The sequence below is a fragment of the Ranitomeya imitator genome, chromosome 4 (assembly GCF_032444005.1).
Source record: "Ranitomeya imitator isolate aRanImi1 chromosome 4, aRanImi1.pri, whole genome shotgun sequence".
NCBI lineage: Eukaryota > Metazoa > Chordata > Amphibia > Anura > Dendrobatidae > Ranitomeya > Ranitomeya imitator.
In genome coordinates, this window is record NC_091285.1 from 240,221,857 (window position 1) to 240,237,644 (window position 15,788).

General features: G+C 40.7%; 1 protein-coding gene across 1 annotated transcript in view; it reads right to left on the reverse strand.

Annotated features, from left to right (window-relative positions):
* The window catches only part of LOC138674484 (dynein axonemal heavy chain 3-like), a 3,367,401-nt gene that overhangs the window by 836,704 nt on the left and 2,514,909 nt on the right, over positions 1-15,788 (reverse strand). Inside the window, 3 exon segments of the mRNA XM_069762320.1 lie at positions 2,713-2,904; positions 10,444-10,539; positions 10,949-11,139. Of these exon segments, the coding sequence (XP_069618421.1) occupies positions 2,713-2,904; positions 10,444-10,539; positions 10,949-11,139 (479 nt within the window).

Sequence of the window (15,788 nt, forward strand, 5' to 3'; positions counted from 1 at the left end):
AAACAAAATACATTTTTTTACAATACTTAGATTTTTTTCCATTGCTAAAATAAAAAAATGATGCAAGCAAATAAAAATTATTGAAATTAAATTACACCGACCTAGAAAATCATGAAGTCAGGACATTTTTACCATACAATGAACGCCGTATAAACAAAACCCAATAAACAATGCCAAAATTATTTTTTTCTAACAATTTCATCACACATGGAATATTTTTTCCCATTATTCAGTATAATGTATGGATAAATAAATAATATAATTCAAAACAACAGCTTGTTCCATAAAAAAAAATGTCATACATTTATGTTGAAGGAAAATTTAAAAAAGTTATGATTCTTGAAAGAGAGAGAAAAACAGAAGTGCAAAAACCAAAACTTCGCAGTTTTCTAAAGAATTTAAGAAGTCCCAAAAGAAAATACATGCAGATTTATATATGTAAAAATATGTACTGCTCAAAAAACCTCATCAAAATCTATACAGTATATGGTCTCATATGTTAAAATTAATTTCCTCGCTGATCCTAACAAACAAATGTGGGTATCCAACCAGCAAGGCACATCTAATAACATTTTTAGAAGCACTGTTTTCTATCTATATAATCGTCTAAGGGTCACTTCTGTCTGTTTATCTGTTTGTCTCTTTGTCTGTCATGGAAATCCCGCATCGCTGATTGGTCGTGGCCGGCCGCGAGCAATCAGCGACGGGCACAGTCCGGCCGCGAATTGGCCCCTCCCTACTCTCCTCCAGTCAGTGCCCCCTCCCTACTCCCCTCCAGTCAGTGCCAGTGTGTCGTCCCATCCCGGACCAACTTTTTATGCCTATGCAGCATCAATAGTAAAAAGATATAATGTTAAAAAAAATAAAAAATTGTGCTATTCTCACCTTCTGCCTTCCACCGATACGCGCGATGCTGCCGCCATCTTCTGTTCCCAGAGATGCATTGCAAAATTACCCAGATGACTTAGCGATCTCGCAAGACCACTAAGTCATCTGGGTAATTTCACAAAGCATCACTGGGAATGGAAGCTAGCGGCAGCATCAAGCGCATCGGGACAGCTTCGGTAGACGCCGGAGGGTGAGTATATAACTATTTTTTAATTTATTTATTTTTTAACAGGGATATAGTGCCCACACTGCTATATACTACATGGGCTGTGTTATATACTGCATGGGCTGTGTTATATACTGTGTGGCCTGTGTTATATGCCACATGGGCTGTGTTATATACTGCCTGGCTGCTATATACTACGTGGGCAGTGTTATATACTACGTGACCTGTGGGCTGTGCTATATAGTACATGGGCTGTGCTATATATTACGTGGGCTGTGCTATATACTATTGGCTGCTATATACTATGTGGCTGCTACATACTATGTGGCTGTCTGTGTTATATACTATGTGGCTCTGTTATATACTGTTAGGGGTCGAGTTCCCACCTCTGCACAGGGGTAATCTTGGGCCATCTCCACTGCGGTCTCCCATTCTTCTTCTGCCACAGTGGAGCCTGCTCAGCGGAGACGTCGGTCCCAGCGTCTCGCTCAGTCTGACTCTGTGCAAAGGGTTACTGCTGCTTTCCCAGCTTCTGCCATTGAAGCCAGTGCTGGGCAGCGGAGAGCAGACGCTTTTAGGACTAAGTCCTGCTTTTTCCCATCTGAGCATGCCCAGGGTAAGATCTCTCATTGGAGATCGAGGGTCACATGCTTAGATACTGCAGCAAAACCAATTGGTTCTCCAGGAAGGTCCTGAAGTTCATCAGGCTTTGTGGCAGCCTCTCATTGGTCCTTCTAGAAAGGTCCTGTACTTGCTGCAGCTATAAAAGTTTCACATGGCCACACGGCCATGCGCTAGTATCAAATCTAAGTTATGTGCTTTGCACCTGTGTGGTTACATTTGTATGTGTTCAGGGACCCGGCTGAAATAAGCCCCTAGAATACTAGCACCTCCGGTGAGGAGATTGTGTGTATGGATTCAGGGCCCTGGCTGAAATAAGCCCCTAGAATACCGGCTCCTCCAGTGAGGATATTGTATGTTTGCGTAACCACCAACTGCTATCTGCTCGGCAGTTGCTGTGTACTCCTGTGAGGTTAACAGGACACAGTGCTTTCTTTAGGTGACTCTGTGAAGTAACAGAGTTCGCTTCTACCACCATATAGGGCCGCCATTTGCCAGCAGCAGGTTCACTCCTGCACGGTGGACCCCGGGCTGCGAACGCACTAAATAACATCTCTCTATTTACTCGGTGCATTCTGCCAGCCCTAACATATACTACGTGGCTGTGTTATATACCACGTGGCTGTCTGTGTTACGTGGGCTGTACTATATACTATGTGGCTGCTATATACTATGTGGCTGCTTTATACTACGTAGCTGTGCTATATTCTATGTGGCTGTCTGTGTTACGTGGGCTGTGCTATATACTATGCGGCTGCTATATACTATGTGGCTGCTATATACTACGTGGCTGTCTGTGTTATGTACTACGTGGCTGTGTTATATAGTATGTGGCTGTGCTATACACTACGTGGGCTGTGCTAAGCACGACGTACAAACATATTCTAGAATACCCGATGCGTTAGAATCGGGCCACCATCTAGTAAATATATAAACACACAATTTAGCAATCCACATAAAAATGGGAGAATTCAACGACAATTTAAAAAGTGAACATTTATCAAAGAGTTAACAATACAAGAATAAAATCATTTCACCTGAAACCAGTCAATTGTGCAGCAGTTTACGAGAGATGAATAATGACGAAGATGGTCACGAAAAGCTTGTCCCGTTGGACTAAATGCTAAGACAACGTGTAGGTTTCTTCTAACGTTATCTTTAAATTTATTGCAAAAGTCAGATGGCGTGATTTCACTTTGTGTTTGATGAGCTGGGAAAAGCTGGCACATCTGTAACACAATAATAAACAACAGTAGAATTTCTAGCTTCTCTATGACTTTTGCATTATGGTTCCTTCACTAAATAATCTTACTCTATGAACAAAATAAATATGTTTTGACATAAAGATGTAAAAAATACCATAAATATGGTAATGGCTAATACCCTACTATATGAGAATAAAATATTCACTTCATTTTTTCAGATTTGTTATTGAAAACACATTCTGAAATTAACTGGAAATACACGGTTATACAAAGCATGCACTTCATCAACATACATTATTTAACTATAATATTAATTAAATATTAAACCATTTACCTGCCCCATTTCCCCACAACAATGAGCGATATGTACACTGATTCGTTGACAAAAAGGGGTCCAACTGCACATTCCACAAGTGTAAATGATCTCCTTTATGGCTCCTGAGTACGGCAATGCCCCATATGTTGTCAAAAACTACTTTTTAGACACAGTGCAAAGCTCAGAATGGAAGGAGCGCCATATCAGAGTACAGGTTTGCCTGGAATGGATTGCGGGTGCCATGTCACATTGGCAGAGCCTCTGTGATGTCAGGACAGCAGTAACCCACATAATTGACCACATTTTATAAACTACACCTCTTAATTTAATAATCTAGCAGTGCAGTGAGCATATTGACACCACTTGTGGTTCACAAAATGCTATACTATTGAGTGATTAAGAATGCAATGCATAAGACCTATTCTAGAACAATGCTTATTATTGCATATATTACATCAACTACTATTTAGCGCTGTTGAATATAGCATGAGTTTCTGTCTCCAGCAATAGTATTTGATCGCCAATAATACATTGTTGAAAAAAGATAAGAAGTTCCTGCTCACTGTGTGTGTGTGTGTGTGTGTGTGAGTGTGTATGTGCAACAGGAGCAATTTTTTTTTTACTTTCACCTTGCAAACTGACAGACAAGATGATAAGACCTTAAGCTTTAAGAAGTTGTAAGCTGTGTTATCTTTGATCCTAAATAAATATATATTTACTGTAGAATGGCTGAAAGCACATTGATTAATCCGCTGACAACAATCTGTGATGTTACACAGGCAGATTGCCTGTTAGACCCTGCCTTTGGCTGGGTCTAACAGGCCATCATACCTGACACACCAGAGTGTCATGACAACTGCATGATTTTGCCACAGGGGTGCCGATGGGGGTGATAAAGGGAGCCCACTCCCTCTCACAAACTTCAAAATGTTGTGATCGCTACCGATCTCGGCATCTGGAGGATTAATTTTCCTGGTACTATGTGGTTACCGCAGGAGCTTGGCTGTCATCTGCAAAAAAACTCTGGGTGGTGATCGTGCAGGGAAATGCTAATGTTTCTGCACCTCCTACACAATCATGCTGTGATCAGTCTGTCAGATTGACAGACCGATTACAGCAATCTGAAATGGGTCCCTGCATCTCTGGTTGTGCCAATCAGCAGTTAGTGACCACTGTTGTATTGATGCTGTCACTGTGTGTTTTCACACAGTGACAGTTTTAATTCATGAGGACATAGCATATCATTGGTTGCTAAGAGGTTAATGTTGATCACATCACTGGCCAACCAGGGGAGCAGATGAGAGGGCTCGGTGGGGTTGTAGGAGAATAAATCTTTATTTTTAATGAACACTGAAACACTATCACTGGTGGTCATGTGGTTTTCTTGTGCAGCCAAGGCTTGGGCTTATGCTGGAAGGGAAGAGCATGTGCTGGAAGGGTGAAAATTTTCCCTTCTTGTATATCTAATCATGGACAATTCTGCTACAAGATCTCCTTTGGATGCCGTTTTATGGACAATGCAGTGTCCATAGCGCTCCAGGAATGCATGATTTGCAGGGAAATTTGGAAGATTTATTATATTTAAATAATGTATATTGATGAAATTGTATAGTAATGTTAGTTCTAGATAAATAATAGGTGAATCATGGCCAGCTCCTTTAAGTTCCTATTACAGTGATGCCCACATATAACAGATTTTTTTTCCATTTAGTAGAATCATTAATATTAATTCACTTTCATTTATGTAAATAAATGGAAAAAAAATATTAGTTTAGTATTACATACTTTATAATATATTACCTGGGCACCATGACACCTGGAGGTTCAGCACAGTGTGAGAGGCTCCCAGATTCCAATGTTAGTGACGGGGGATCGGAAGATGCAGCAAGGACTGAATGAGTGGTGGCGAGCATTGGAGGGGCCGTAAAGATGAGCGGTAAGGTCAGTATAAATATTATATTTTTAATTCCTTATTAGTGCTGAGCGAAAGCGAACAGTAAAGTTCGGGGTCCGTACTGAACATCTAGTGTCCATGCTCGGACCCCAAACATAAACATATCCAGGAAGTCTGTGTTACTGTTTGGGTTCAGCACATTGGCTGTTTCCCATGCTGTAATCTGCATGACAGCATGAGAAACACCGGTGGCTCTTATCGACTGTAACTTAGTTATCACAGGAAAGAGAGCTGAGGTTCCCACATTGTCAGATGACGGCATGTGAGCCAGCAGCTGTGACCGGCAGTAAAAAGTTTACCGCCAGTCACAGGTGTCAGCTGATGAAAGAAGAGCTCTCATCACTCTACGCCTGCTGTCGCTGATAGCAGTGAGAGAAGGAGAGGCTGCTGAGAGTACTCATCAGCTGGCAACTGTGCTATAAATGATTAATTAAAAAAATACCGTATATACTTGAGTATAAGACAATCCGAGTATAAACTGACCCCCCTAATTTTGCCACATAAACCTGGGAAAACGTAATGACTCGAGTATAAGCCTAGGGTGGAAAATGCAGAATCTACCGGTAAATTTCAAAAATAAAAATAGGTACCAATAAAAGTAAAATCAATTGAGATTTCAGTAGGTTAAGTGTTTTTGAATATCCATATTGAATCAGGAGCCCCATCTAATGCTCCATACAGTTCATCATGGGCCCCATAAGATTCTCCATATTAAAATATGCCCCATATGATGCTGCACAAAAGTTAATAATGGCCCCATAAGATGCTCCATAGACACATTTGTCCCATATAGTACTGCATAAAGGTTAATAAGGGACCCATAAGATGCTCCATAGAGACATTTTCCCAATATAATGCTGCACAAATATTGATTATGGCCCCATAAGATGCTCCAGAGATATTTGCCCCCATATAATGCTGCACATATGTTGATTATGGCCACATAAGATGCTCCAGAGATATTTGCCCCATATAATGCTGCACAACTGTTGATTATGGCCCCATAAGATGCTCCATATAGATATTTGCCCCATATAATGCTGTACAAACATTGATTATGGCCCCATAAGATGCTCCAGAGATATTTGCCCCCATATAATGCTGCACATATGTTGATTATGGCCACATAAGATGCTCCAGAGATATTTGCCCCATATAATGCTGCACAAATGTTGATTATGGCCCCATAAAATGCTCCATATAGATATTTGCCCCATATAATGCTGTACAAACATTGATTATGGCCCCATAAGATGCTCCAGAGATATTTGCCCCCATATAATGCTGCACATACAGTATGTTGATTATGGCCCAATTAGATGCTCCAGAGAAATTTGCCCCATATAGTGCTGCACAAACGTTGATTATAGCCCCATAAGATGCTCCATAAAGATATTTGCCCCATATAATGCTGCACAAATATTGATTATGGCCCCATAAGATGCTACATATATATATTTGCCCCATATAATGCTGCACAAACATTGATTATGGCCCCATAAGATGCTCCATATATATATTTGCCCCATATAATGCTGCACAAACATTGATTATGGCCCCATAAGATGCTCCATAAAGATATTTGCCCCATATAATGCTGCACAAACGTTGATTATGGCCCCATAAGATGCTCCATAGAGACATTTGCCCAATATAATGCTGCACAAATATTGATTATGGCCCCATAAGATGCTCCAGAGATATTTTCCCCCATATAATGCTGCACATATGTTGATTATGGCCACATAAGATGCTCCAGAGATATTTGCCCCATATAATGCTGCACAAATGTTGATTATGGCCCCATAAGATGCTCCATATATATATTTGCCCCATATAATGCTGTACAAACATTGATTATGGCCCCATAAGATGCTCCAGAGATATTTGCCCCCATATAATGCTGCACATATGTTGATTATAGCCCCATAAGATGCTCCATAAAGATATTTGCCCCATATAATGCTGCACAAATATTGATTATGGCCCCATAAGATGCTCCATATATATATTTGCCCCATATAATGCTGTACAAACATTGATTATGGCCCCATAAGATGCTCCAGAGATATTTGCCCCCATATAATGCTGCACATATGTTGATTATAGCCCCATAAGATGCTCCATAAAGATATTTGCCCCATATAATCCTGCACAAATATTGATTATGGCCCCATAAGATGCTCCATATAGATATTTGCCCCATATAATGCTGTACAAACATTGATTATGGCCCCATAAGATGCTCCAGAGATATTTGCCCCCATATAATGCTGCACATATGTTGATTATAGCCCCATAAGATGCTCCATAAAGATATTTGCCCATATAATGCTGCACAAATATTGATTATGGCCCCATAAGATGCTACATATATATATTTGCCCCATATAATGCTGCACAAAAATTGATTATGGCCTCATAAGATGCTCCATAAAGATATTTGCCCCATATAGTGCTGCATAAAAATTGATTATGGCCCCATAAGATGCTCCATAAAGATATTTGCCCCATATAATGCTGCACAAATGTTGATTATGACCCCATAAGATGCTCCATAAAGATTTTTGCCCCATATAGTGCTGCACAAACGTTGAATATGGCCCCATAAGATGCTCCATAAAGAGGAGAGGTGAATATCGCGCAGCGCTCCCCCTTCCCATTATACTCACCTACTCCTGGTACGTTCCCTGCATCTCCGGTCTCCGGGTGCTGACAGCTTCTTCCAGCGTTGAGCGGTCTCCGTTACCGCTCATTACAGTAATAAATATATGGCTCCACCCCTATGGGAGTGGAGTCGGGTCCATATTCATTACTGTAATGAGTAGTACCACGTGACCGCTCAATGCTGGAAGAAGCTGTCAGCGCCCGGGGACCGGAGATGCAGGGACCTCGCCAGGAGCAGGTGAGTATGTCACAGCTGCCGCTCCCCCTCCCCACTGACCCCCCTGGGACACTGACTTGAATATAAGCCGAGAGGGGCACTTTCAGCCTAAAAAAATCGGCTAAAAATCTCAGCTTATACTCGAGTATATACGGTATGTGTAGTCTCTTCTCTTTTTGATAACCATAGAAGGCAAAACTGAAAGCTATGCTTTGCAAACTCAAGCTGTCAGCTTTATCATGGCTGGTTATCAAGAATAATGGGATCCTACTCTGTTTTGATGGCCTGGTATCCTTCCAATTTTTAACAACCAGCTGTTAGGTGTCAGAATTCTCCTGCTGCATGGGATAGATCACAGGTCTTGTCTGGTGCAGTGGTCTCCCATTCAGGCTCATCCTGCTGGGATGACTGATCAGCACAGACTCTGGTTCCAGCACCTTGCCCAGGATGATGATGTATGTGTAGTTACTGCTGGCTCTCCAGCTAAGCCTACGGTGACTACTGGCTTACACATGCAGCATTGTGCTCTGGAGTCTAAGTCCAGATTTCACCCTACTGAGCATGTCGATGATGTGGCGCCTTCTCATTGGTGCTCGGACATCAGCTGCTCAGTTGATGTGGCAGTTTCATATTGGTCCACAGGCTGTCTGGACTTGAGCTTAAGTTATAAAAGGCTCTCAATGGCGCTAGTATCATTTGTGTTGGTGTGTGTGAGTGGATACGCTACCACTCTGACTGCACATGTGTGTTGTGATCTTGCCCAGCTTTGAGCCAGTTAGGGTTTTTGCTTGCCGCTTGGCTTCCAGCTTCTGTATCCTGTCATGTGTGCGGTTAGCACAGCAGAGTTACAGAGCAAGTCCAACCATAGAGACTTTTTTCTCCCCTGTGAGCTCTACTGGATTTTGTTTAGTTAACTAGCATCAGCTTAGTATTTTTCTTTGACTCTGCATCTGTTTCGGCCACGTGTGCAATTGGCATGGGTTAATTACGGAGCGAGATCAGCGCTTAGTTTCTTTGCTCTGTGAAGCTAACAGAGCAGTGGGCTGTGCATTCTGTTCACACTGTGTGGAGTTAACGCAGTCATGTCAGGTGTATGCTTGCAGATTCTTTTGCCAATACTCAATAGCAGCAGTTTTACATCTCTGCTCGGTGGACCCTGGGTTGCGATCACACTTTATTATTATATTTTATTTAATGTGATCTACTAACCCTAACACCAGCCAAGCTAATGCAGACAGCTGGGGGCTGGCACTCTCAGGCTGGGAAGGTGCCATGGATATTGGCATTCCCTAGCCTAAAAATAGCAGCACGCAGCCACTCCAGAAAAGGCGCATCTGTTAAATGCATTAATTCCGGCTCTTTTTCCCTTCCCAGTTTGAGAATACATGTCACCAGCTGTCTGTTTTAGTTTGGCTGGTTCTGAAAAATGGGGTGAACTCCAAGCCATTTTTAAAAATTATTTATTTAATTAATACAAAAATTGAAGAGTGACTCCACTATTCTTGATAACCAGCCAGGATAAAGCTGACAGCTAGGGTTGCAGCGCACAGCTGTCAGTTTTGCCTGTGCTGGAAATAAAAAATTTTTTTTACATAAATTTATTTATAGCTCAGGCATTGGCTGATGAATACTCTCATAAGCCTCACCTGCTTTCACTGCTATGGGCAACTACAGGCATATTATGATGAGAGTGGTACTCTCATCAGCCAACGCCTGTGACCGGCATTAACCTTTTTACCGCTGATCACAGACCATGTTTGCCACGCTATCATGCAGATGATAGTGTGGCAAACAATGGATGTTTGGGCCCCTTATTCATCTGAATAGGGTCCGGGTTCGAGTACTGTTCTGATACACGAACCAAACTTTTTTCTTAATGATCGACAGAACTCACCGGACCCAAATGTAGACAGGTTCTCCCATCACTATTCTTTACATGTTATGTTTATTATGGTTTTAGACCTGGAAAGACTTCAGAGCACAATAAGGGACATTACATTTATGGAAAATCAATTTTCTGTGTATCAAATTTCCCAGAACAAAAATGCACTGACAGGAGAATTCAAGTTTTGTCTAATACGCTCATCTGTATCTACAACCTCATGGGAAACTAGGTTCATTTGTAACTAGGACATTATGGTGATCAAGACCAATGATAGGCACATGTAAAAGAAATACTAAAACTAGCTCTTGATACATATTCCCTTTTTACTAAACTATAAATTAAAGTTAGGTGTGTTATAAAAATGGACAAATGCAGCACCAATAAGGGTAACGTCATTTCTGTAAACTTCCCCAGAATTTGCTTTATAATGTACAAAAAGTTTCTTGTATCATCAAATAATGCTGATACCCTCCTCCCTCTGTCAGCGAGCCCCTCTGACTGAAGCACAATAAAAGAAAGATGACCTTTTCCATGACTTCCAGTTTTTCTTCATTATTAAACAGGGAAGGAACATCACCAGTGCTCAGGATCATGTTGATGTCTTCCAAAAATGACTCATCCTATCGCAAGAAAGAAAATTACCCATTTACAATTCAAATAATGAATCTCAGAACCAGAAAAAAATCTTTCACTATTAATTTATTTCTTACACTTTTCCTGTGCAGTTATTTGCAAAACACATTTATATCTTGAAGTCCCATCTTTCTTCATCTACTTTAACGAGCGCTCATGAAACTACTATCATTCTCATAATAGACATTTTGAGGAGTAAAACAGGCAATTTACTGAGCAGCTTTGTAGAGTATTGATATTACAGCTTGGTGGAAAAATATCACTCGATCTTTAAGTAGCTATTATTTTCATACATAAATTACTGATAAATAATATATTATTTTTATGGCCAAGTACTAGCATGATTCAATTATACTACATATTTTTCATAGTTTACATTATTATTGTTTTCTGTACCTTTATTTGATGATCAGCAAACAGAAACACAGTAGGAATCCCATTCTGTCCAGCAGCTCTCAACACTGTTTTCAGATCATCTCTCCATTCACTAGCTGTGTATGATTTCAGAATGCTAACTTGATAAACTTCAATGTCTGCCATCAATGCTGCAAGTCTTGTGGTAGACTGTCGGCCAGTCCCTCCGATTCCTGGTTATAGTGAGGGTAAACAATAAAAAATTGAAACTAATAAATTAGTCCAGTATATAGTCGCTGTCATTGTGCTATGTGATGCTAATATTCAGAAATATTATTTTAATGAGATTATTATTGTAACTCTTATAGAAATAAAACATTAATTCAGTCAAATCTATTTAGCTAATAAAATACACCTTTTATTTTTCCATTAAAAAGTTCCAGATTTCTTCAGTAACAATATTGCATATATTCAATCCTTTATAGACGACATGTTTCAAAACCACATGTGTCTTCCTCTGGGTAAAAATGACTCAATCCATTTCCTGTGCGAACTGTATATATACAGTGGGGCAAAAAAGTATTTAGTCAGTCAGCAATAGTGCAAGTTCCACCACTTAAAAAGATGAGAGGCGTCTGTAATTTACATCATAGGTAGACCTCAACTATGGGAGACAAACTGAGAAAAAAAAATCCAGAAAATCACATTGTCTGTTTTTTTAACATTTTATTTCCATATTATGGTGGAAAATAAGTATTTGGTCAGAAACAAAATTTAATCTCAATACTTTGTAATATATCCTTTGTTGGCAATGACAGAGGTCAAACGTTTTCTGTAAGTCTTCACAAGGTTGCCACACACTGTTGTTGGTATGTTGGCCCATTCCTCCATGCAGATCTCCTCTAGAGCAGTGATGTTTTTGGCTTTTCGCTTGGCAACACGGACTTTCAACTCCCTCCAAAGGTTTTCTATAGGGTTGAGATCTGGAGACTGGCTAGGCCACTCCAGGACCTTGAAATGCTTCTTACGAAGCCACTCCTTCATTGCCCTGGCGGTGTGCTTTGGATCATTGTCATGATGAAAGACCCAGCCACGTTTCATCTTCAATGCCATTGCTGATGGAAGGAGGTTTGCACTCAAAATCTCACGATACATGGCCCCATTCATTCTTTCATGTACCCGGATCAGTCGTCCTGGCCCCTTTGCAGAGAAACAGCCCCAAAGCATGATGTTTCCACCACCATGCTTTACAGTAGGTATGGTGTTTGATGGATGCAACTCAGTATTCTTTTTCCTCCAAACACGACAAGTTGTGTTTCTACCAAACAGTTCCAGTTTGGTTTCATCAGACCATAGGACATTCTCCCAAAACTCCTCTGGATCATCCAAATGCTCTCTAGCAAACTTCAGATGGGCCTGGACATGTACTGGCTTAAGCAGTGGGACACATCTGGCACTGCAGGATCTGAGTCCATGGTGGCGTAGTGTGTTATTTATGGTAGGCCTTGTTACATTGGTCCCAGCTCTCTGCAGTTCATTCACTAGGTCCCCCCGCGTGGTTCTGGGATTTTTGCTCACCGTTCTTGTGATCATTCTGACCCCACGGGGTGGGATTTTGCATGGAGCCCCAGATCGAGGGAGATTATCAGTGGTCTTGTATGTCTTCCATTTTCTAATTATTGCTCCCACTGTTGATTTCTTCACTCCAAGCTGGTTGGCTATTGCAGATTCAGTCTTCCCAGCCTGGTGCAGGGCTACAATTTTGTTTCTGGTGTCCTTTGACAGCTCTTTGGTCTTCACCATAGTGGAGTTTGGAGTCAGACTGTTTGAGGGTGTGCACAGGTGTCTTTTTATACTGATAACAAGTTTAAACAGGTGCCATTACTACAGGTAATGAGTGAAGGAAAGAGGAGACTCTTAAAGAAGAAGTTACAGGTCTGTGAAAGCCAGAAATCTTGATTGTTTGTTTCTGACCAAATACTTATTTTCCACCATAATATGCAAATAAAATGTTAAAAAAACAGACAATGTGATTTTCTGGATTTTTTTTCTCAGTTTGTCTCCCATAGTTGAGGTCTACCTATGATGTAAATTACAGACGCCTCTCATCTTTTTAAGTGGTGGAACTTGCACTATTGCTGACTGACTAAATACTTTTTTGCCCCACTGTATATATATATATATATATATATATATATATACATATATACATATATATATATATATACATATATATATATATATATATATATATTCAAAAAAATAGGAGGCAGCACACCTTTTGTAGTGGAAGGGGCTTTCTGGGCTGATTAAATTGCTCCCTTCCACTAAAAACGGTGTGCTGCCTCCAATTTTTCTGTTTCTTTATAATTGAGGTTTGGTATTTGCCTGGGGGGGCTCTGCACCCATACTCTTTCTTTGTGCTGCTCTAGATTTCTTTATATATATATATATATATATAACAAAAAAGTGTGAAACAACTGAAAATATGTCTTATATTCCAGGTTCTTCAAAATAGCCAACTTTTGCTTTGATGACTGCTTTGCACACTCTTGGCATTCTCTTAATGAGCTTCAAGAGGTAGTCACCAGGAATGGTCTTCCAACAATCTTGAAGGAGTTGCCAAAGATGCTTATCACTTGTTGGCCCTTTTGCCTTCACTCTACGGTCCAGCTCACCCCAAACCATCTCGATTGGGTTCAGGTCTGGTGATTGTGGAGGCCAGGTCAACTGGCGTAGCACCCCATCACTCTCCTTCTTGGTCAAATAGCCCTTACACAGCCTGTAGGTGTGTTTGGGGTCATTGTCCTGTTGAAAAAGAAATGATAGTCCAACTAAACACAAACTGGATGGAATAGCATGCCGCTGCAAGATGCTGTGGTAGCCATGCTGGTTCAGTATGTCTTCAATTTTGAATAAATCCCCAACAGTGTCACCAGCAAAGCACCCCCACACCATCACACCTCCTCCTCCATGCTTCACGGTGGGAAGCAGGTATGTAGAGTCCATCAGTTCACTTTTTCTGCGTCGCACAAAGACACGGTGGTTGGAACCAAAGATCTCAAATTTGGACTCATCAGACCAAAGCAGAGATTTCCACTGGTCTAATGTCTATTCCTTGTGTTCTTTAGCCCAAAAAAGTCTCTTCTGCTTGTTTTCTGTTCTTAGCAGTGGTTTCCTAGCAGCTATTTTACCATAAAGGCCTGCTGCACAAAGTCTCCTCTTAACAGTTGTTGTAGAGATGTGTCTGCTGCTAGAACTCTGTCTGGCATTGACTTGGTCTCTAATCTGAGCTGCTCTTAACCTGAGATTTCAGAGGCTGGTGACTTGGATAAACTTATCATCAGAAGTAGAGGTGACTCTTGGTCTTCCATTCCTGGGGCGGTCCTCATGTGAGCCAGTTTCTTTGTAGTGCTTGATGGTTTTTTGCCACTGCACTTGGGGACTCTTTTAATGTTTTCCAAAAGTAATGATGGCCACTCGTTTTTATTTACTTAGCTGCTTTTTTCTCACCATAATACAAATTCTAAAAGTCTATTCAGTAGGACTATCACCTGTGTATCCACCAGACTTTTGCACAACACAACTGATGGTCCCAACCCCATTTATAAGGCAAGAAATCCCAATTATTATACCTGACAGGGCACACCTGTGAAGTGAAAACCATTCACGGGGACTACCTCTTGAAGCTCATCAAGAAAATGCCAAGAGTGTGCAAAGCAGTCATCAAAGCAAAAGGTGGCTACTTCGAAGAACCTAGAATATAAGACATATTGTTAGGGGTCGAGTTCCTGTCTCTGCACAGGGGGAATCTCGGGCCATCTCCGCTGCGGTCTCCCATTCTTCTCCTGCTGCAGTGGAGCAGAGACGTCGGTCCCAGCGTCTTGCTCAGTCTGACTCTGTGCAAAGAGTTACTGCTGCATTTCCTGCTTCTGTCATTGAAGTCAGTGCCGGGCAGCAGCGAGCAGACGCTTCTGGGACTAAGTCCTGCTTTTCATGTTCTGAGCATGCCCAGAGTAAGATCTCTCAGTGGAGATCGAGGGTCACATGATCAGATACTGCAGCTAAGGTCATTGGTCCTTCAGGAAGGCCCTGTAGGCGCTCACGCTCTGTGACAGCCTCTCATTGGTCCTTCTAGGAAGGTCCTATATGTGCTACAACTATTTAACCCCTTAGTGACAGAGCCAATTTGGTACTTAATGACCGAGCCAATTTTTGCAATTCTGACCGATGTCACTTTATGAGGTTATAACTCTGGAACGCTTCAATGGATCCCACTGATTCTGAGATTGTTTTTTCGTGACATATTGTACTTCATGTTAGTGGTAACATTTCTTCGATATTACTTGTGATTATTTATGAAAAAAACGGAAATATGGCGAAAATTTTTAAAATTTTGCAATTTTCAAATTTTTTATTTTTATGCCCTTAAATCAGAGAGATATGTCACAAAAAATAGTTAATAAATAACATTTCCCACATGTCTACTTTACATCAGCACAATTTTGGAAACAAAAATTTTTTTGTTAAGGAGTTATAAGGGTTAAAAGTTGACCAGCAATTTCTCATTTTTACAACAACTTTTTTTTTTAGGGACCACATCACATTTGAAGTCATTTTGAGGGGTCTATATAATAGAAAATAACGAAGTGTGACACCATTCTAAAAACTAGACCCCTCAAAGTTCTCAAAACCACTTTCAAGAAGTTTATTTACCATTTACATGCTTCACAGGAACTGAAACAATGTGGAAGAAAAAAATGAACATTTAACTTTTTTTTGCAAACATTTTAATTCAGAACCATTTTTTTATTTTCACAAGTGTAAAAACAGAAATGTAACCATAAATTTTGTTATGCAATTTCTCCTGAATACGCCAATA